Source organism: Vigna radiata, unplaced genomic scaffold, assembly GCF_000741045.1.
Source record: "Vigna radiata var. radiata cultivar VC1973A unplaced genomic scaffold, Vradiata_ver6 scaffold_315, whole genome shotgun sequence".
NCBI lineage: Eukaryota > Viridiplantae > Streptophyta > Magnoliopsida > Fabales > Fabaceae > Vigna > Vigna radiata.
Genome location: NW_014542557.1, coordinates 14,636 through 38,287, shown reverse-complemented (window position 1 = coordinate 38,287; position 23,652 = coordinate 14,636). Strand labels below are relative to the sequence as shown.

General features: G+C 30.9%; 3 protein-coding genes across 3 annotated transcripts; 1 reads left to right on the top strand and 2 right to left on the bottom strand.

Annotated features, from left to right (window-relative positions):
- The first annotated feature begins 4,544 nt into the window (after positions 1–4,544).
- Positions 4,545–7,503, top strand: LOC106780392 (primary amine oxidase). The gene is made up of 5 exons (XM_014668676.2): positions 4,545–5,370; positions 5,914–6,298; positions 6,383–6,496; positions 6,637–7,175; positions 7,261–7,503. The coding sequence occupies exons 1-5, from the start codon at positions 4,613–4,615 to the stop codon at positions 7,412–7,414; spliced, it is 1,950 nt and encodes a 649-aa protein (XP_014524162.1). The 5' UTR covers positions 4,545–4,612; the 3' UTR covers positions 7,415–7,503.
- A 1,751-nt stretch (positions 7,504–9,254) lies between these two features.
- On the bottom strand, positions 9,255–11,852 carry LOC106780397 (primary amine oxidase 1). Its single transcript, XM_014668682.2, has 4 exons — positions 10,677–11,852; positions 10,473–10,586; positions 9,731–10,269; positions 9,255–9,573 (listed from the first exon to the last, which is right to left on the bottom strand). Exons 1-4 carry the CDS (start codon positions 11,847–11,849, stop codon positions 9,420–9,422), a joined length of 1,980 nt encoding a protein of 659 aa, XP_014524168.1. The 5' UTR covers positions 11,850–11,852; the 3' UTR covers positions 9,255–9,419.
- Positions 11,853–17,477: 5,625 nt separating this feature from the next.
- Positions 17,478–21,739, bottom strand: LOC106780393. The gene is made up of 7 exons (XM_014668678.2): positions 21,305–21,739; positions 21,079–21,196; positions 20,622–20,710; positions 20,457–20,503; positions 20,248–20,336; positions 19,618–19,751; positions 17,478–18,994 (listed from the first exon to the last, which is right to left on the bottom strand). Exons 1-7 carry the CDS (start codon positions 21,401–21,403, stop codon positions 18,356–18,358), a joined length of 1,215 nt encoding a protein of 404 aa, XP_014524164.1. The 5' UTR covers positions 21,404–21,739; the 3' UTR covers positions 17,478–18,355.
- Positions 21,740–23,652: the final 1,913 nt, after the last annotated feature.

The window sequence follows — 23,652 nt, the reverse complement described above, 5'->3', positions numbered from 1 at the left end:
GTGTGGAAATTATTAAACTCATGCTTGTTTTTTTTGTTGTTGCAATTTGGACATGTTTTTATTATAAAAATTATTTTTTTTCAAAATATTTTTCTTTTTATTGAATAGATATAGTTATTGACTACTTTAAAATAATTTTTAAAATTTTGAACATCTTAAATTTAATTATGATATTGTTAGATTTTTTAAGTTAGTTAAAACAAACAAAATTGTTGAAGATTATTAAAATAAGGCGTTTTTTGTTGTCATTATTATATTAAGACTTCATTAGTAATTTAGTTTTTAGATATATATCATTCACTTTATTTTTTATTATTCTTTTATTAAGTAAGTATTAATATTTATTAAATAGAATCGATTTGATTTTTTTATTAAACTAATATTAACTCTAATTTGAAAGTATCGCCTATGACAAATTATTTCACATGACATTTCTAAAATACAAGACAACACAAACTTTGATATGTTATATATTCAAACTATTTTAATGTCAATTTAATCACATTTATAAAGTACAAGACAACACAAACTTTGATATACTATATTTTCAAACTTTTTTAATGTCAATTTAATAAATTTTAATGTCAATTTAATTACATTTTTAAAGTACAATACAACACAAACTTTGATATATTATATTTTCAAAATATTTTAATATCAATTTAATGAAATGATGAAATGGACTCTATTTCATAAATATGAAAATTTAATTAAATTAGAAAAATTTAAAAATAAAATAAAGTATAGACCTAAATATAAAAATCACAAATTCAAATAAGCCAATGAAAATATTATAAAACCGATAAGATTAACCTGTTAGTTTTATCCTAACTTTCTCTTTAGAATAAGAAAATATAGAAGGATTGTAATGTCCAAAAGACAAAAAGTATCCTTTAATAAGATTAGGTGGTTCATTAATATTTTACAATTCGTATACGGGTATGAAATTCAAAATCATTCTTAAATCCTAAAATTTCAAAACCTAAATGCTAGTAGTAACGTGCAAGGGAAACCAACACCAAATGAATTGCTAGAGAATTATTGTCTTCGTTGAAAGTGGTAAGTACGTGTTTATATTGCTTTAAGTCAATTGCCCCATTTGAAAGAAAGTGTAGTATAGTTAAGCGTACACGTGCTATCATTTAAGTACTTCTTGTTAATCATGACTGTGACTTTTAAGATATGAACGAATGAATATATTACTTCACACTTTTTACTTTTATTATATGAGCAAGGAGGATTTTAAGGGTAGGGATAACAACTATATAAGGACTTTCTAGATGAGATTTAACGCAATAACCCTTCAATATTATTTGTTGAGATTAAAAAAATGTAAACCTTCGGTAGTCCTCATATTCACTGTCTCCAAATTGAACTAATTTAATTTTTTTCATTAAGTTTTTATTGTTTTTATTGCCAGCGTTAAACTCTAATGACATAGTGCACGTTAATGTAAAAGTGTTTTATTATGTGATTTTTTTTTTAAATTAAGAGTTTTTGACGTGGAAAATTTATTCCTAATAGAAGGGAATTTATTTCTAAATTTGGACAAGTTTCCTTTACTGCCCACTTCATTTTTAGTTACTTCCATTGTAATTGAAGACGAAACTCTCAAAGGATGAGACATTAGAGAATGTCGAAGGTTGAAAGTAACATGACTCGGGTGGTTTTGGAACCACACGCGTAGTTCAACCTCACCGCCCAATTTTATTCGATCGCTCATATTTGTCACACTGTCGGATGTAAGACGAGACTGTTCTACTGTCCTCTACGTCAAAACTAACTCTTGAACCCTCTTCTCCCTATCGGCAGACACTGATGACGGTGACGGGTCCCTAAACGATATTATTCTCGAAGGGAGTATCTTTTGGTCACGAGAAGAAGTTTTAGGAACGACGAATCCAAGAGTTCAGTTTCGGGGCTAGATTCAGGGTTAAGGTTGTTTCAGAAATTAAGAATGAAATCAGTGAAGGAGGATGAAATGCAAAGTGAGGGTGGTTGTGTTTTTGCGATTGTTGTTGGGAAGAGGTTGATTCTTGAGAAACTTGTCTTGGGGAATAAGAATGAAAAAAAATGAGAGGGATGATGGTCGTGGTGGTTCTTTTGTGAGGGTGGTTGTGTATAGTTTTGATTACCGTGCTTAAATTTTATTTCTTTCCTTACTTTTATCCATTTAAATCATAAATTTATCCCATTTAGCGGTAGGCGCCTCATGCTTTCACATTTTTTATAATATATATATATATATATATATATATATATATATATATATATATATATATATATATATATATATATATAATTTTATTCATTATGAAAAATAAAATAATTAACTAAATTATCTATTATAACGATGTTATGTTGTAAAAAGAAATTTAATTATGTAAAAGGAAACATTTAAATGATTTAAAAGATTATGTTACTTTTTTATAATTTTATTAATTTTTTATTTTTCCCCACTATATTTCGATTTATATTTTTGAAATGAATATCCTTTATTATGAATTTTATATTACAATTTAGAAATATTACAAAAAATAAACTAAAAAACTATGTGTGTACTAAAGAATTTTAAGGGAAACATATTCTCATACGCACATGTATATATTTAATTTTTTTATTAGGACCAAAAATTATTGTTTATCAAATATGTTAAAAAAATAATATTTTTTATAATTTTATTATATGTCATTTTTATAAAAAGTCGTTTTTTATTATAGGTAATTAATTAAATTTTATATAGAAATTATTATAAAATAATTTATATTAATATAAGGTAAAATAAAAAAGTTATGTTAACCAAAAATAATTATAAGATTACACAACTATTTGTTTTATTACTTCATCTTATAGATAAGTATTTACCGAAACTTTTCTTCCTTTTTTTTCTTAGTCTTTGTGATATTTTTTCTTTAATGGTTAATGATAATGAAGATGTCTTAAATTGGATTATAAATTATACTGAGATGTTTTTTTATAAAATTACAAAAAATGTTTTATTATTCTAGCATAAAATGTGTGATTTGAAAAGACTTATTTGGTTGAATAAAGTGTCACTAGTTAAAACTTTGGTTCGTTTTGGAAGTTGTTTTATAACTGTTTATCAATTGATTTGAAGATTTAAAAAATGAGTGACTTCTTTATATTAATCTATGTGTTCTTTGTATGGCAATAATTTTGAATATTTCTCTCCTTTTTGTATTGTTTCATTGTCATATGGTTTTAGGTATAGGTGAAGAAAGTTTATCAGGATTTATAGTTTTCTTTTTGAATTTGATTGTTCAATTTATGAAGTCTCCTAGTCTTTTGTTTAAAGTGATTACATGTAACTATCATTATTGCAATTATTTAGAAGATGAGAAATCATAGTTTCATGATGCAATTGTAATTTATTATGCTATTTTTCAAATTGTGCAAATGGTTGGAAATAAATTTAACAAACATACGAGTAATATTGTTTCTGACTTTTTGGTACTAAAATTTTTCAATATTCAAAGTACGGAAAGTATGTGGTTTCCTTCATAGAAATAATATGACAAGTTTCTTCTTCAAAGGTGAATAATGATAATAGAGTTAGGGATTATCCTGATTAACTTAATATGGTAATATTTTTAGATTAAATCGATGTGAATATATTGGTAGTTTTTTTTTTTAAACGTGCAAAATTTTATTTGAATTTACTGACAACCATGTATACTTTGGAACATACTTCGAGGAGGATTTTCAATTTGGTTGATGATTGATTTTTCTTTAATGTGTTATGGTTTTTTTTGGATTAGAGTGGTTTTTTGAAATCTTAAAAAGGGAGATAGCATCACTGTTTGCATGTTTTTAAGCATATGCATTTAAAATTTTTTATATTTTTGATAAAGAAAATTATTGTGCCAATAATTTAGTTTTTAGTTTTGCTTCGTAGAAAATAATATAGGTGATGTAATGCTTTATCTCCATATATTTAATTAAATTTTTTCATACAAAATATAATTAGCCTATGTTTCCTAAAACGTAATTTTATGTTTTGTATTTTTTTTTTAATAAAATTTTATATGATAACATATTATTGATGAGTTTTAGGATATAAACATAATTGAAAAGTCAAAATTTATCTTGCCTTTATTAACAAATATAAATTGGAGGAAACATAAAATTAATTTAAATAATTAATTAAAAATTATATGTTTGAGGATAAAAAAACTAAAATTACAAATTAGAAATTAAAATTAAAATTAACATGTTTCTGTTATTTTATAAAATGTATTTCCCAAGTTAATAATAATAATAACAGCTTCATTCATACTATACTGCTTATTTTTATATGCGAGATTCAACAAATTTTTACACTTATCTTAAGTTCAACATTTTTTTTTTCGAATACAAAAATTTATTTTTTCAATGATCATGTTACCTCTAAATATAGATTATCAGGTGGTTAATTGTGGATTATCAAGTGGTTGATGAAGTCTCAAATCATCCTTCCTCTTTCATATTAACTTCCTTCCATGAAATTAATTTCTCATTTCATTTGTCAATTGTTACATCCTATACCTTTTCTCCATTATGCATTACACTATATAAAGAGCAAACTGTCTTAGAGTTTGATCACAATATATCAATGGATGCAACCATGAAGGTGACATTGCTATCAATTGTCGTGCTGTTTTGGAGCTTTGCAGAATGCAGCGATCCTCACCTTGACCCTCTTACCCCTTCTGAGATCAGCCGTGTTCAAACCATAATCCAAAATGAATACCCAACCAATCACAAACCCACTTTCAACTACGTAGGTTTGGAAGAACCCGACAAGCTGAAAATCCTTTCATGGCAATCCTCAAACCCCAAACCATCTTCTCCACCACCTCGTCGAGCCTTTGTCATAGTCAGGTCCCAAAAGCAGTCCCACGAAATCATAGTGGACTTGTCCAAACGTTCCATCGTCTCCACCAAAGTCTACCAAGGAAATGGCTACCCTACACTGACCTTAGGCGAAATAGAGGAGGCAACACAGTTACCACTAACTTACGAACCGTTTAAGAAGTCTTTGAGGAAGAGAGGTCTCGATGACGTGTCTCAGGTGCAGTGTATTGCCTTTACTTTGGGGTGGTTTGGAGAAGCCAATACCAGAAGGATTGTGAGTATTAAGTGCCATTACAGAAATGGGACTGTTAATTTCCATGCGAGGCCCGTGGAAGGGGTGGAAATCTTCGTTGACGTTGACGATATGAAAATTGTAGGTTATAATGATCGATATGTGGTTGCTCTGCCAAAGGCAGAGGGCACTGATTACAGAGCCTCCAAGCCGAAACCACCCTCTGCTCCAAAGCCCAAACAAGATCATGGACCTGGATTCACCATTGACGGTCATTCTGTAAGGTACAATCAATAACATAATCTCTTTTCAATTTCTGTTTTTTTTTTTTTTTTTCTTTGTATCATTATGTATGGATAATATTGTTATTGATGATAAAGCTTATGTTTAAATTTAGTAACACCGATTAATTTTAAACATTTTTCTATTATGAATCCGTGCACTATCTGACTTTCGTAAATCTGTTTTAAAAAATAATTTTTTATTTTTATTTATATATTTCCAGCCCCATGTCAACAAGGTATATTTGGAAAGATACCATATTGTAAATGAAAGAAATGTTACAATATTTTTACTTTCCAAAGTCTAACATAATACACGTTAAAACTGTGCCTTTAAGCTCAGTACACTACTATTTTAAAAATAATTTAAGATGATGATTTTTTTTAAAGAATTTTCAATTCAATTTTAACTTATAAAGTAAGCGATTTATTGAAAACGAGAAACGTGCAAACATTGATCTGAAGCATAAGTTTTAAGTTAGGAAGCGTGTTCTTTGCACATTTTATTTATGCATAGGTTTTTGATAGACCATTTTCTGCACACAGTTGGGGCCGTTGGAATTTTCATGTAGGATATGATAGTCGGGCTGGGGCAATAATTTCTCTAGCATCGTATTATGATGTCCAAAAGCAAAAACATCGTCCAGTACTATACAAAGGATTCATATCAGAGTTGTTTGTGCCATACCAAGACCCAACTGAGGAATGGTATTACAAGACATTCTTTGACTCTGGCGAATATGGCCTTGGACAGTTTATGTCTTCGTTGCAACCTTCCATCGATTGCCCTTCCGATGCGTCATTCATAGATGCATACTATGCTAGTTCAGATGGAACCCCTGTAGAGATACCCAAAGCCTTCTGCATATTTGAAAAATATGCTGGTGACATAATGTGGCGTCACACAGAGGCTTCAATCCCAAATGAACTGGTACCTTCTTTTAAAACATCTTTGTTCTTCTTCCCTTTTCCTTTAATTTTAGTTCATAAACATTCCTTCTCTTTTTTCTCGTAGATAACGGAGACTAGGTCAGAAAAAACCTTAGTGGTGAGAACAGTTTCAACTGTGGCCAACTACGACTACATCACTGATTGGGAATTTACGCCAAGTGGCAGCATAAAAGCTATGGTATGATTGCCTACAACAAAAAATTGAGACTGAATTAGACTAAATTATATCCATATATTCAAAATCACAATTTATAATTTACATTAAATTCGTGATTATCTATCGTTTTGAACAAAGTAGGTGTTATGTTTTAAATATAGGTTGGACTTACTGGGATATTAGCACTTAAGGCAACGAATTATACCAACACAGAGGAAATAAAAAAGGATATATACGGCACATTGGTAGCAGATAATACCATTGCTGTTAGCCATGATCACTACTTCACGTATTCTCTTGACTTGGACGTTGATGGTGTAGCCAACTCCTTTATGAAGTCCAATTTCGAGACAGTGAGAGTGAAAGACCGTAACATACCCAGAAAAAGTTATTGGACAGTTGTAAGTGAAACGGCGAAAACAGAGGCTGATGCGAGAATCAAGCTGGGTTCAAAGCCTTCAGAGTTACTTGTGGTAAATCCAAATAAAAAGACGAAACAAGGAAATAAAATCGGGTATCGCTTGCTTCCTGGCCCAATGGCACAGCCACTATTGCTCGGTGATGATCCTCCACAAATTAGAGGTGCTTTCACCAATTATGATGTTTGGGTGACACCGTACAACAAATCTGAGAAATGGGTATCAGGGTTATATGTTGATCGTAGTCGAGGTGATGATACTTTGGCTGTTTGGAGTGAGAGGTGAGTTTTTTAGTTGTAAATAATTTTAGTTTAAAGTTTTGGTAGGAGAAATGATGAATGTTTGGTGTGGTGAATTGATATGCAGGAATAGGAATATTGAGAACAGGGACATAGTGATGTGGTACACAATGGGGTTTCGTCACGTTCCTTGTCAAGAAGACTTTCCAGTTATGCCAAACTTGAGTGGTTCCTTTGAGTTGAGACCAACCAATTTCTTCGAGAGCAATCCTTACCTCTAAGCAAAATAATACCACCCTGCTCACTTTCATAACTGCACTTTTTAGCATTAGCTCCTCTGCATTTTACTCAAATCACTCAATAAAATGGTGTCCTGTTTTTTTAACTCCAACTGCTTCACTTTCTATTCTTTCACATCAATATCACTAAGTCATCTATTTTAACTTCAATTCAACTTAATTAACGTAATATGAAAAATTAAGACCAATTAATTTGTTTATTAACGTAACATGTCATGATATAATAAAATATATATATATATACACTGTTTAAGTTAATGAATATTCTATATATATATTTTAAAATAAATATGAATACAAAGAGAAACTGGGTAGTTATTACCTAGTATATGTCAAGAATTTATTTGAAAAATATATCCCATCAGAAAAGCAATGTAGCATAGAAGAATGTGATTCCAGGAGAAGATTTATTTTTCTCCTAAATTTACAATGTATTATTTCACCTTATAACTTAAGAACAATTAAGTCAACATAAAACTTCATTAGCACATTAAATTAATTCAAGCCCAACAAAAGCAAATAATATTAGATCGATGAGTAACAGACAAAGTAAATTATACTTACATAACTAATCAAACCATAATAAGTTATCTAAATCTAATGAGCACACTAAATCAACAATTAAATTAAAATTAAAAGTTATTTGGACCACCTCTAGATGCCGTAGGTAAAAGTTCATCGCAAATAATGTGAATAAATAGTTACCTAAAAGCATTGACCATTGATATTATTACTCGTTTATTGTTTTATAATGATATTTAATTTAAGTAAAAAATATATACTTTTTCTAGGATTAATACAATTAAGTTTGATAATTATGTTTTAATATATAATTATCTGTACAATTATCTACAAGTAATAAACAAAATATTCATGTATAAACTCTGAATTAAACTGTTATAAGAAATGTCTGCTTTACATGTACATTTGTTTGACTAATCTATACTGATATCTATTTTTCAAAAAAAAAATATTAATAAACGAATTGATTTTTTGTTAAATGAAAGAGGCTAGATTGATTTTTTTAATTAAATTGTAGACGAATCAAAATAAGTATTAATTAAAAAACAACATTAAACCTAATTTAATATCATAAAGTAAACTTGCAAAAGAGTAAAATTTTCAGCATTTTATTTTATATAATGTAATTCGAATTTATTAATAATCTATATAAAATATTATTTAATAAATATTTGTATTTAATAAATTACAATCCAAAATAAAATCTATTTTATTTTTTCAGTTTCTCGTATCTAATATATTTAGTCATGAGTATGCCACAATAATTATTGTAATTATATATATATATATATATATATATATATATATATATATATATTATTTTTAATCCTTCATTAATGATTTAAACGTTATTCACAAATTTAAACAAATGAAATATTAAAAGCAAAATTCACTTAAAAAAAGTTATGTGACAAGTGATCGAGATAAGAGCTTAGTAGGTATTACTTAAGTTATAATTTTTTTTTCTAAGCTTATTGCGAATATGTAATTAAGATTGAAACACTTTGCTTAACTTGATTATTGTTGATAATGTTGTCATTGTAGGAGTTTTATTTCGAAAAAATAAAATAAAATCATAAATTGAGTTTTATCGATATCCCAAACAAAAATGGTACTTTCAGAGTACTTAATTATTTTTCGTTATAATATATAGAAAGAAATAGTTCTAAAAATAATTTAAATATAAGTAAAAAAAGATGTTCCATGTATTAAATTTTGAAGTGTATATATTTTTTTTAATTCTCATGAACTCTAAGCTTTTAATTATTTAACTTAGTATAGGAAAGCGACACTTGATTTGACTAAAAATTTATTGAATAGTAACATGCTTGCACGTTACAGTATTAAAAGAACAATAACTACTTAATTTGGACAGAACCTTTCATCTTATTTTTGTTTAGGAGTAATGCATGGCTATTAGTTTGGTTAATGAGCTGAACATGCTTCTATCAGTTCATACTTTAATTCAAAGCAATGGACTGCTTTCAAAAAAGTTAGCTGGCCTCAGCTCAAATCCACCATGAATTGCTGGCATTGCTGGAAAATCTTCCTGATAAGGAACATGATGGATCCCTATTGTGTGCCATAGCACTATGTCTCTATTTTCAATCTCTCTGTTCCTGTATCCATCATCATCAACAAGGTTAAATAAAAATTTATAATCTAGTCATATATAAACTAGTAAACTTGTTTTTTATATATAAAAAGGAAAACTACATTAAACTGCAATTAATTTAAACAACTAAAATACATTATAAGCAATAAACAAAATTTGACCTTTGGCTCCAAACGGCTAAGCCGTCATCTCCACGGCTCCTGTCAGCATAGAACCCTCCAGCCCATCTCTCTGACCTGTTATAGGGAGTGACCCACAAGTCATACTTGGTGTAAGACGCTCTTATTTGAGGGTAATCGTCATCAGATAACAGAGAAGTAACTGGCTGTGAGGTGATCAGCCGGTAGCCCACTTCATTCCCTAACTTTGTCCTTTTGTTGGGGTTTACTATTAACAGTTCAGCTGGCTCCAAGCCCAGCCGAATTCTACCATCGGCTTCCCTCTTGGCAATTTCTCCGACAACTGTCCAGTAACTCTTTCTGGGTGTTCCAAACCCAGTTGCTCTTGTCCTTTGCAACTTAGCATTGATGAAAGAGTTCCTATTATCATCAATGTCAAGGTCTAGATAGTAGGTTATGTGGTGATCATGATAGTTGGCTATAGTGTTTTCTGCCACCAATCTTCCAAACACCCTTTCTTCTATCTCATTTTTCTCTCTATAGGCTACTGCTTTCATCTCCATTATGCCTGTCAGATCCACCTATGCATGTAACACACGCAGAATAAACTCTTTCAACGTAAGTTCCCTTTTGTTTCACTACAACTAAATAATGCATTTTCTTAACTATATGTGTGTGTGTGTGTGTTGTAAATTGTAATACTGACTAATCCACAATCACACCAGAATTGAACTCTTTCAACCATATCACGAATCTAGTCAGAAAGTTGTGAGAAGAATCTTACCCCAACTTTTATACTGCCACTTCTTAAGAATTCCCAGTCAAGAACATAATCATAGTTCCCCACAGTAGCAATCATTCTGACTACCAAACTAATTTCAGGTTCTCCATTTCTAATCTGCACAAAAGCAAAACAAAGTGAATTCACATCAAACAGAAGAAATCTCATTCGATCAAAGCATCTACAATGTACAGTATAATAATTTACCAATTTTTGGGGATTGTTGACTTCCATGTGCCTCCAAGCCACATTGCCAGAATTCCTCTCAAAAATGCAAATAGCCCTGGGAACCTGTTGCACCTCTCCTATAGGCCCTGTCATGTAGCCATCCATGTACACTGCGTTGCTCGGGCAATCAACCCTCGGTTGCAAGGTATCAGCTGCACGTCCAAAGCCAAATTCCCCAGCATCCATGAAAGTCCTGAAATACCATTCCTCTGTAGGATCCATGTAAGGAACAAATGTCTCAGATACATGGCCCCTATATAGAACTCTTCTATACTTGTTACTTTTGGAATCAAACACAGAAGCAGTTGATATGATCATTCCCGCCCGAGCATTGAACCCAACATGAAAAATCCAATTAGCCCATTTCACCTCATGGCCATCCACGGTGAACCCAACATCTGACACATTACACGAAGCAGATGTTTTCGGCCTCCTGTTGCTGCTTAAAGATTGAAAATCTGTACCCTCGGCCTTAGGCAAAGTGACAATGTACCTGTCATTGTACGCAGTAATCTTCATGGAATCAACATCAACTAGTACCGTGATTCCCTCAATAGGCCTTGCCCACACATTAACTGATCCTCCCCTATAGAAACATGACACTTTGAGGGCTCTCTTTGTGGTTTGTTCTCCAAACCAACCTACGGTAAATGGTACACAAGAAACTTCAGACAAATTCAAGCCCCTTTTGGTTATGGAGTCTTTGAATCTGGAGTACGTAAGAGGCAATTTGCTGGCTAGGAAAAGCTCATTGAATGTGAAAGGAGGGTATCCATGACCAGTGTAGATTTTATCCGACACAATGGAGCTTTTGTTTAAGTCCACTACAAGTTCGTGTGTGTCACCCTTGGCTCGAACAACTACCTTGGCTTGGCGAGGAATGATAGATATGTCTTTTGTATTTGAAGATAGCCACTCTATGACGTGTTTTTTGTCTGGTTCTTCCACATCCACGAAATGATAGGTCAGGTTAGGAATAGCACCAAGGTAAGACCCCTGAACTATATCCCTTGTTTTGTTGATTTCAGCAGGGGAGAGAGGGTCTAAAGGGTGACCCAAACTATTACTGGAATTGAATCTCAGAAAAATTACTACAACGAGACTTTGAACAATTATAGGAACTGCTTTATCAAACCTTGATCTCATGATCATGTTGTTCACAGTACTGTTCCTTTGGGTATATAATATATCATGCGACTGCCATGTTACATTTATACTACCATATTTTATGTCCCATGCTAATCATGAATTTTGAAGTATCCTATTTTATTCATGTGAATTTTCAAAATACCAAGAGTTCAATTTTTTTTATGAAAAGCTGTATTTCTTTACATTGAAGTATTGAATTGTTTTATTTGAATTTGAAAGACATTTGTTCAAATTGTAGTGTTTTATTCTAATTGACAATTTAGATACGAAAAGTAACTTTCATATTAGGTGTCAAAGGAATGGATTGAGATTTTAAAATGTTTTAAAGAATGTATAGATTTATAAGAACAAAATACGTTGACTTTTAGAAAATATGAAAAATTATAAGAGTCAACAAAAAAAAAAGAGACCTGGCTAAATATAAACTTAAATAATTTTATAACCTTTGTTTAGTAATACTGAAAATAAAGTTTTGATTCAAATTTAAGATTCATTACAATAGTATTTTCAAAGAAAATAACTAAATACTTACATTAATGTTTTTACCGCCGATTTCGTATGATAGTAGAAAAAAGAAAGTGGCACAACCAATTGAAAGAAGCCTCAATAGTTTAGATGAAATTGTTTCATGAATACAGTATTAATACATAATATTAAAAAATAGCATTCAATTCATTAAAAACTTTTTAAGAAGTTGATCCACTGAAATCAATATACACTTTTGAATATTAATGATTTTTATAAATTCAATAATATCTTAATTAAATACAATTATATTTTGTCGTCCGTAAAAAAGCAGTTACTACCCTAATATGTACAAGGCTTGTTCTATTATTCTTCGGTCTTTTTATATTTATGTAGTAGCATTAAAAATGAAGAGATTGGTTTAATTTTGAAATTCACTATAATGGTACTCTTAGCAAAGAAAATTATAAAACATGAATGTTTTTACCACCTTCAGCTAAGACATGTTGTAAAGAAAAGTAATACAACCAATAGGAAAAAAAAAAAAAACTGAAAGTCTTTAAGGTGTAGGTAAGTATGTTTGATAAATATAGTATTTATACATGATTACCAAAAGTCACATTAAATTTATTGAAATTTATATACTTTTCATTACCAACAAATTTTTTATAAACTCTAAAAAGTCCTAATTAATATAAGAAAATTTGACATTCCTGTTTAACAAAAAAAAACAATTTATTCTAGTTGAATAACACAAAACTTGGTATATCATTTAAAAGTTTTATTGAGTATCATTAAAAAGTATAAGAGATCTTGGAAAATATTTCGAAATTATTATGCAAATGCATCACACAACTGAATATGAATAATGAGGAACTTTCTATTGGAATTTATGAATATATATATAGATATATTGTACATAGATTTCGTAAATATACATATATATATATATATATATATATATATATATATTAATAATTTTTAGTCAATAATAAAATATGTATTGTAAAGAATGTGTTTAAGGAATCTCTTTGTTGGGATTTCTCTAGCATAATAAACAATGCAGTAAACTTAGTGTATGAAGTGATCGTGTTTAGCTTAGACAATTGAGCTGGAAAAGATTTAAGTTGAGGTTATTGATTTCATTTTCATTGTTAAAGAAAAAAAAGACTTAGAGTTTAAAGCAGAGAACATGGCAGTTTGATTTTCAACAACACTGCTATTTCCTTGCGTTCACAGCAAGAATAATTGATTAATTTGATTGCTTTACTTTTACAGTGAAACAAAAGAGTATGATAAGATCCTTTGCGTGCTTATCTTTGATTATATGTGTTGCTCTTTCTGAATAAACCACCTCAAGTTTGAGTTTTACTTTTTTAAGATTATTAACTCCCTTTCATTTTATTTGCAATTTATTTTAAAACTACTATTGATATTTGGAAAATCACTTATAATTAATTTATTGTTATATTTTTTTTTCTTATTTTTAGCTTATTTTCTACAATTTTTTTTTCTTTATCTCTCTTTTTCTTAAACTCATTCATCAAAAAAAAAAAAATTGAAATACACCTTCACCATTTTCTAGGACAAAATTGCAAAATTAAGATTTTGAAACAAGTAGCCACTTGCTTGCTTTGTATGGTAAGAAAATATGAAGGAAGCTGCATATTATGCTTCATTGCTTTAAAATTAACTTAATATAATTTGGAACTTTCTATATTTTTTTTAATCCCGGTATCATTCCATGAATTGTTAGTTGAATTGATATATATATATATATATATATATATATATATATATATATATATATATATATATATATATATATATATATATATATATCTTACTGGCTCAATTTATAAGACTAAATATTCTATTGACTTTACAAAAATATAACACATTTTTAAGTTGTTTCTTTCAAACTCTACAAATAAACTAATTTATATCTCTCCATCACTATATGATTATTTTCTCAATTATATTATTGATATAAAGTTGTTTCTATAATAAATCAGTAATATCGGTTATTTACCTTTTCATTTTTTTTTATTAATTCAGTTGAAGGCATGTAAAAGAATTGAATAGAAATTCCTGAAAAAAAAAATGCTCTGAAGAACAATTGAGTAGTAGAATTGTGACATATGGTTACAGGTGGATATCATATCATGACAGAATGCACAATATCTGAGTTGTAGTCAAGCCGGCTAGACAAACCTAACTTCAAAATATAAACTTTGACTTTCAACTTGCCTCAACATTATTATTAAAGACTATTTCTTTCTGGTTTCTCTACAAGACAATAAGAGAATAAGTCATCAGAAAATAAAAATAAAAAAAAAACTTTGACCTTTCCATTCAATGAATTTTGATGATGGTCTTTTTATTACGATAAAAACCTCTTTTTATTCAATGAATTACTCAAGATTACATATTACTCCTAATGAATTGGTCATGAAGCCACCATTAATGATGGAAATCACAATTAGTCCTAAAAAATAAGTAACAAAGAATTCATATATAAGAATTTCCCTTTCATTACGTTGTTGTTGGTATGGTTAAGTTATACTACGATCATGTTTATCCTTTGAAGCAATATATACTAAAAACAAAGATTTAATATCATATAGCGTATTCAAATATAATCCATTTGCAAGTTTAACGTCATTTTATACATATAGTACACTGGATTCACCTTAAAGCAATTCATAGAGTAGAATTACAACATCAAACAAAAAGAAAAATAATAATAAATAAATAAAAGGAACCTCTCGACATTGTAAACATGGTTCTGGCCAATCTATAGCATAATAATTAAACATTAATATGTTATATAAGATATTAGATTTAGACAGTTTTTTACTGAGATTGCATATTTTAAAATTATAGGTTGAAAATCGAAAAACTATAGATAGTAAATAACAATGTTACAGTAATTAAAGGTAAAACAAATTATAAAACTAGGAAGAAACAACATTGGGCCAATTGGTACGTGTTTGTAGACTCTGAAAGCCAGCCTAACCAAAAACTATTGCGTCAGTTTCTTCTTGCTGCACTCTCATAAATTTTGTGTTTCAAAATGGTGTAACCTAGAATGTATATTTTGTATTTTGTGGTGTATTATCTGAAATTAATTTTCTTTTTTATATCATGAAAAATAAAATTCAGAATATAATATTTAAAATCTAAAATAAAATAAATTATATTTTAGATTGTATAATTTAAAATAAAAATATATTTTGAATTATAGAATTTAAAATTTATTTTTATTTTATATTTTGAAATGCATAATCTGAAATATAAAAAAAGTTATATTTTAAATTATACAAGTTGAAATACAAAAATGTACAAGATGCATTCAAAATTATTCTGATAAACTCTTCTAGAGAAGCTCATAATATTAGTTAAGAGTTATATGATTTATTTAATAAGAGAAATATATATGAATAGAAGTTATTTTGATAATTCTATTGTGACTTTAAGTATGTTAGAATAATATTATTAAAATTAGTGAGGAAATGGAACAGGGGGAGTGACAGTAGAGAAGGACAGAAAGAGTGCAGAGTTTTGTGGACAATGATGCAGAATCTCGGGCTAAACTACAAAGAGGAGATTAGGAAGATGTGAAAGATGAAAACGTCTCATTTTGCTAACATCATCTTAGTTCGAGTAACAGAAACCTTGATACCTAAACGACATTTGCTAACCGACAACTAACTCCACTTCTCCCAATACCTACCAACAACCTCTATCACTTTTTAAATTCTTTTACTTTTTTTATAACACACTACTACCATTCTTCTCTTAATCATTTTATGCCTCAAAATATTTTCTAAACCATTTCTCACATTTAAAACCAATATTCAAAATTATCTTTTAAAAATAGTTTTAACACGAATTTGGTATAAAAACAATAGTAAAATTAACATAGCCAAACTTATGATATGTGATAATCATTATAAGAGCTATTGGTCTTATTTAATGATTGTTGCTAAAAAGGTTATTTTTAAGAAAATTTAATAATAATCAAACATAATAAACAAGTTGAAAAATAAAATGAAAGTTTAAATATGTTTTTGATTAATTAAATGGAATTAATTTTTTAAAATTTTGGTTTAATTTAGTTTTTAAAATTTAAACAAATTTTTGTAAAATTTATTTGAAGTTTTAAATACATTTTTTTAAGTGATATTAGAGTGAAAATGTGTTAAATAATGGAATATTGGTTTGACCGGTAGGTTTATCCTATACAAAAAGTTTTGTAATTTAATTAATTTGATATAAGATATATACTAAAAATATATAAAAGTACAGTAAAAAATGAGTTTATGAGGACAATTTATTTTTCAGAGTAGATTCTAATAATGAATAATGTAGGATACGATATTTCTAACGGACGGTTGTACCGGCCGTATATAACTGGGTCGTTGATGGGTCGATCCTCATTATTGGGCTCACAGGGTTCGGAGGAGATTTACTAAAGATATTAAAAATCAAATAATATCTATTGATAAAACTGTTTACGGAACATTAGGTAAGGTTGTTTATATTTTGTTCTGTTTATATTTCACACACAATATTCATACTTTAGTCATACAGAGATTGTAGGTACCCACCCCCCTCGTCATAGTTCGAGGAGCACCGGACGATCGGAATTGAAGGAGAACGGACGGTCGAAGCACAAAAAAAGTCATTGGTCCAGTTCATCTGAATACCAAGAATCACGTCAAAGTTAGCATCTCGGTCCCTAAAATTCATATCGAAACAAATAGTGGTTTTATTTTAATTTTGGTTGAATAGTAATTTTATTTTAATTTGTTATTGATTTTTATCTCAGTAATTAAATTTTTTTGGGGTTTTTTGTATAGAGGTAATGTTGAATAGTAATGTTGTATAGTTTAAAACATTCAAATTTATGAAAATTTAAATTTAATTAAAAATGGTTTAATTTTTTCTTTTTAAATTAGTTTTTTAAAATTAAAATAGCGATGAAATCATTAAAAGTCAAAACAGCAGACTTATGTGTGCTGTGAGTGTAATATGTGAATTTATATATGTTCAAATTAAAAAAAAAAATATGAGCAATTGATAATAATTATTAAAAAGAAATCGAAAGATTTGTAAAGTGGTATTTTTTGAAAATGAGTGAAAAGGTTTAAAAGAAGGAATTAAGTTAAAAAAAGGTGGTTTGTAGAAGAGTGTTGAAGGCAGAAAGCTTGAAATTGATGATCGACAACCCCACATACAGCATCAGTTGTGGCTTTAGCTCTGAAGCCACAGCAGCAGCAGCAGCTAGAGTGTAGTTAGATGGTAGCCCTTGCATGCATTAAATGCTGCATTTTGCTTTGCTCCATCACTCAAACACCACTCATGTGCTGCACCTGGAAATGGAAGTTTTGACTTCTCACTCACACCACCATCACCACCACCAAACCCCACACACATTCCCACCAACTCGTACAACCCAACTCAACACATATATACACTATTATTGCAAACCGCCAACATAATACAAACTCACCGTACACTGTCATCAATAACTTTTCAAACTCCTTCCTCCTTTTATTCATTATAAACAAACAAAGTCCAACCCAAAATGATTCCCTTCCTAAACTCTCAATATAAAATTCTACTAAATAATAAAATAAATCACAAACCTCTCATTTTCAACGCTTTCCCATTCATTCCATTACCACTACTGTTTCGGACCGACCTGTACTTCACTGTTCGCCGTTTCGACCACGCTACCTTCTTCCCATGCTATTTCCAGAACGATGCACGCCGTTTCATACCCCGCCTCCCACGTCGTCGTTTTTTATTCTTTTAATTCTAACTTGGTTAGTAACACCAGGTGTATAGATTGTTGACGCACGAGGGAACTTGATAATTGAAATTGAGGATCAAAAATCGAATCAATGTCTACTTAATGGTGGTAATAATAGTAATTAATACATTCAAATATACTAATACTATGTACTCGGGTGAAGGGAGGATTGCAGTGGTAAATTAGAGGGTGTAGTGCTATTTAGATTTTTGGAATTATAATATTAGAAACGCTGAGAAACGGAAACGTGACGTCTTCTGATGTGAGGGGAAACAATGGAGATCAGGCCACCGAGTGGGGGCCGCATCTTCGACCTGTAAACCATTTCGTCGTACGGTCTTCGATAGAACTTTACATAGGGCAAGAACGATTCTCGGCACCTCTCTCCCTTCACGCTCGCGTGGCTCTCTCGACGGAAAAACGTCGCCGGCGACTGCAGGAACGAGGTCCTCGGCGGCGCCGTCACTCTCTGCGGCAGCGGGGTGGAGGGGAAGAGGCCTTTCCTGGTAGCCGGGGGGCCGCGGGGGGTCCTCGCGACGGGCGAGGCGAACGAGAGCGAGCGCGCGTTTAGCGGCGAGATCAGCGCGGGCGAGGGACTCGTGGGTCCCACTTTGGATGCTGACGTGTCGGTCAGGCTCAGGTACCAGGGCTTCAAGGAGTCCAGGTGGTGAGAGACGGTGAATGAGAAGCGGGACGAGGAGCAGGAGCCTATCTTCGCCGTTGATTTCACGCTCGAGGCATCGAATCGGAGGGACGAGGCTCGCGGGTACGCCGCAAAGTCGTTGAAGTCGAACGATTCTTCGAAATCCAACGATGACACCACCGTGGTCCACGAAGATAGCTCCACGAACGGCCTAACACCCTGCAGTCCAGTGCACCCAACATCAGAACAACACAGACGATAATTGCTATTATGTAATAAATTGATTGCAATTGTTTTGAACTAAATTACATTGATAGGGTACAAAACTAGAAATAAGTGGCATACGTCTTTTTCAATCCTAGCTAAAACCACGTATAGTGTTCCCTCGTACCCTATGAATCTAACGGAGACAAATAAAATAGGTTTGGGTTTTCAATTTCAATACGATATGACACGTAGCCGAGCAATATGGTATTGTTGCGTTTGAATTTATGATAATGGTGAACAGTAACGGGAAATACGGTACTTTTTGTGCATGGGGTACATTTTTTCATTTAGTTAAGGAGTGGGTTTGGATATGGTATGGCATGGGGTAGTGGGTGGACCACCAAAAAATCAGGGGAAGTGGTCCATTCATTGGTGGTGGTCAAAGAAAGTAGAACATGCATGATCTGAAGGTATGATGATGCCAGAAAGGGAGCATTACATACCCAACAAACACACATCAGAAGGAGACTAGACTAAAATGTGGTGGAACAGTGATTGAGTTTAACTGGCACTTGGTAAACAGTACATGGTAGACTACCAAAACTAGGTACGTAAGGATTTTGAATTCTGGTTACCTTCCACAAGTAAGCGAAAAGCGAGGGAGGGTCTATCACAAAGGCTTTGCATAGTCTTCCTGGGTAGTACTCCGCCACAATTTTCAGCGCTGGTAGCAATTGGTTCATGAAAGCAGATGCTGATCTGTAAAAGCCTGCAACAGCCAAATAAACAACCCCTTGTTAATTACATGTTTCCCAGATGTGGTTAAGTTGCTTAAAAAGTGTGATCATAGTTTATTATAAAATTGTTGGGGGTGAGAAAAAAGGTAAAGGGGTACTGGCAAAAGCTAAAAAGGAGAATCATGGGTTGTTCCTCTGATGCCTTGTGCTACTGCAATAGCATAATTTAAGGAAGCATTAAAGATTGAAATGGACCAATTCGGGTAGAGAATATCAATAATGACTCCAATTCCCAATAATACCCTTTCTAACAGGGCTACATTTTGAGCCTAGAGTCTTAGACACACCAGGGGCACTCCGGACACTTTCTGTGTGCCCCTCAGGCCCTGCCGGTGATCCCAACAGAGTTCCATATCATCCCTGCCCTCTCATTTATTGTTCTGACCCCTCAATCTTTTCTGTTTACTTCTTTTGTTTCTTTATCAATAATTGCTTCAAAATGGCATTATGGAAATCATCCGCACTTACTTGCGTCAAAAAGCATCACAAATTGCTCTACGTTTTTTGGCATCGTCGAAATAGCCACCTCCATTGTAAAGGCCAGCAAACGAGTAAACCTTCAGGGATTAAAACAAGAAAATTATTAAATTAATAAATGACAATACCATCACTTTATTTAGTCGCTCATGAAATTGTGAAAGCGTTAACAAACTCTTGTCACGTGTCTGGTAACTTACATTTTCTGGGAATGCAACTTTTGATAGTCTTGCTTCAAACGAAATATCTGTCATCACCCCAATTCAAATCACAAGTTTTATTTCAAGTAACCAAATTAAATAATACTATAAAAAAATAAGGCAGAAACCCAAAGTCCGAAATGAAGAAAAGGGTAACGAAATTACCATGACAGGTCTGGATTCGTCGTCGTGACCAGCGACATAGGCCAACCCATCAGCCAGTTCTGCTGAGAAATCATCCGCTATCAAGTGATCTGTTTTAAAAAAATCCCATCAGTGAAAAAAACGTATTTAAATTCAAAGTTTCAACAAAAATAAATACGAAAACCAAAAATTTAATAAAATACAAGTACTGGTTGTAATAAAATTTTTGGGGGGTATGGTATACGGAGAAGGAAAGAAAAAGAGAGTGAGCTAATGATTACTAGAGTGGGGTGCGTTTCACTTTAACGTTTGTTTGGTTCAATGGAAGGGAAAAGCAAGATTCTTTGGCGAGAGAAAACAAAAAGAGAAGTCGGCTTGTTTTCACAACGGGCAAAAGCTTTTGCAAGAAAAAGGAATTAAGGAGATGAAGTGGGGAAGGAGAAAGAAGAAAGAAGAAAGAACTTGTTGTGGAATATACCAGTGATTACACTCTCTCTCCAGGCAAGACAAGCCTTGAGTTGCTTCGAAGCTTTTTTCACACTATCCCCTTTTGCTTTCAAGAACCGTTTCACACAAGCGTAGTTGCAAAACTTCTCCTACACAATAACAACAACAACAGCAGGAACAATTTAATTCATCCTCAAATCACGTTAAGCAACAAAAACTATGAGTGAGTACTGAAAAAGTAGAGGGAAGAAAAAAACCTGCTTAACAGTGAGAGGGGTTTGTTTTCTGAGAAGCTCAAGAACAGCTTCGACTTTGGCTGTCTCCTTGTGATCTCCGAGCTCTGTTTTCTTCCCCATTTCGAGAAACACTAACTTAGAAACGTGACGAGTTTGTAATAATTACCAAATCTCCAAGAAGGTAGCAAGCTAGAGAGTAGAGAACACAACGACTATTATTCCAAACTTCTGCTTCACGCAACCATTAATATAAAGCAAAGGGCAGTGTTATTGTCGCTGATCTGAGAGAGAGAAACTTGAATTGAATGAATGTAATGTGAAGAAGGAAGTTGGAGGCTTTATTTATAGCTAAACGACGGAAAATAACGCCGTTACGCAGTAAGGGGGGAAACATTAAACACTTATACGAGAAAGGCTTTTTGAAAACGTCAACACTTGTGTTTGTTACTCTTGAGAGTCCACAGTGGTTTTTTTGAGTCAATGTCCCAAAATGGGTCCCCACTCAACACCGCAATGATGCACCCGACAAGGATTCGTAACGGAAAACGCCGACTTTGCGTTCTTAAACTAGTTTCTTTTTTTCCCCAAGATGTGCCCAAAAGTTCTAAGTGTAATTACACACATTAAAAAGAAAAAGAAAAAAGAAAATAAATAATAGTCTACTAGATAAAGAGAAACGTAAAATATAGGCCAAAGGAGACAAGAATTTAAAAATTCATACTTGTGAGATATCAAATCATTTAACAGAAATCGAATATACCACTTCTAAGTTTTTCTAATACCACCCATTTTGTTGCTCTTTTCTCTGTAATTATGAAATTATTCTAGAATCAATTTTGTCACCATGTGAGATGAAATATTCTTCAGAGTTAAAGTTTTCACACAAGAAAAATTAGATTTTCATAAAGGAGTAATTGGGGTTCTCATATCTATCACAATCAATGATTATTAAAATCTTAAACTTTTATAATCAAAATTAATAGGCAAAACTTATTAATGACTTGATAATACAATAAGGTGGTTAAATTTAAAGTTAATTTTATTTTATTAAACTAATTCGATAGAATAAGATTTGTTTTCAGTATATATTATTTGTTCTAATTTATAGGTGATGTGAATTTTTCAACATATTCCCTTGCACCGTTGACATCCAATATGAAAATTGAGAAAAGTTCGATAGACTCAACTTTTAACTATGATAAGTTTTTAATTTTGATTATAGTAGATTTTTAATAACTCTAATACTATATTATGCTTTGGTTTTTAATTCTTATGATAAGTTCGATATATATACTTATAAGTTAGTTTTTACTTAACTTTAAAAAGTTTTAAATTTTATTCATAAATAAATTACTTAGATTATATTATTCAGTTTTAATTATTATATTTTTATATTGTATTGCTTTATTGTAATCTTATGCACTGTCTTAATATATATTTAATTATTTTTTCAAATAAAAATACCATAATTAACCAAAACATTACTCTCTAACTATATGTTGACTTGTGCATCGTAAGTTATAATAAAAATTTTACTCTTTTTAAAATGAATAAAACGTCAATTTAGTTATTACAAGAATAATAAAGAGATAATATAAAAAGTTAAAATCTAATGTTTTAAAAAAATACTGCTAAAAGAAATTTGTATACCAACTAAAACAGTTTTTCAGCTAAAAAAATTAGAAATGAATTGAAAAAGCTTACCAAACAAAACCTAGATTTGTCATCGTTGCCGTTCTTATAGTGGATGTTGTAGGTGAACTACTCATTATTGTACTTCAATTTTGAAAACACCACAAGAGAAATTATAACTCCTAAGAACTTATACTTTCTAAAAGCAGCAAGTTACTACTTAGTATTTTATTTAAACGACAATTATTAAATATTAAGTCAGCCTTTGGAGTTAATTTAAACAAACTCAAATTATAAATTGATATTAGATCATAGAAAAACATTTTTTCCTATACAAATAAAATCACTTGTTATTAAAGTAGTCATAAATGTATATTCCTACAAACTTCATATTCAAAATATACAGTTTTTTTAAGAGTGAAAGAGTAAAAGAAAAACTCATTATAGTATTTAACAGTTAGTAGGGATTTCTCTTTTTGCGGCAATTTTCAAATATAAAAATGTGAAATTTTAAGTAGACTTTGGAAAAATAATTAAAAGGATAAACCAGTAGTCGAGAATCAAACTGTTACTAAAACTCTAGGATGACATTTCTAATTGAATATGGAAATAGTATTCGGAAGAAGTAAATTTTATAATTGTGTTTTTAGTTATCTTGTTAGATCAAATGGATAGTGTACATTAATATTTATAGATATCATTTCTCACAAATGATTATTTAAAAAATATTTTAAATT

Coding starts and splice junctions, on each gene's coding strand:
- LOC106780392 (XM_014668676.2), top strand. CDS start 4,613: ATGGATGCAACCATGAAGGTGACATTGCTATCAATTGTCGTGCTGTTT. Junction 5,371..5,913: donor ATTGACGGTCATTCTGTAAG/GTACAATCAATA, acceptor TTCTGCACACAG/TTGGGGCCGTTGGAATTTTC. Junction 6,299..6,382: donor CTTCAATCCCAAATGAACTG/GTACCTTCTTTT, acceptor TTTTTCTCGTAG/ATAACGGAGACTAGGTCAGA.
- LOC106780397 (XM_014668682.2), bottom strand. CDS start 11,849: ATGATCATGAGATCAAGGTTTGATAAAGCAGTTCCTATAATTGTTCAA. Junction 10,270..10,472: donor GTGGCAGTATAAAAGTTGGG/GTAAGATTCTTC, acceptor TTACATGCATAG/GTGGATCTGACAGGCATAAT. Junction 9,574..9,730: donor TTAGCCGTTTGGAGCCAAAG/GTCAAATTTTGT, acceptor TGATGGATACAG/GAACAGAGAGATTGAAAATA.
- LOC106780393 (XM_014668678.2), bottom strand. CDS start 21,403: ATGGGGAAGAAAACAGAGCTCGGAGATCACAAGGAGACAGCCAAAGTC. Junction 21,197..21,304: donor CCCCTCTCACTGTTAAGCAG/GTTTTTTTCTTC, acceptor GTTATTGTGTAG/GAGAAGTTTTGCAACTACGC. Junction 18,995..19,617: donor TTTTCGCTTACTTGTGGAAG/GTAACCAGAATT, acceptor ACTGGACTGCAG/GGTGTTAGGCCGTTCGTGGA.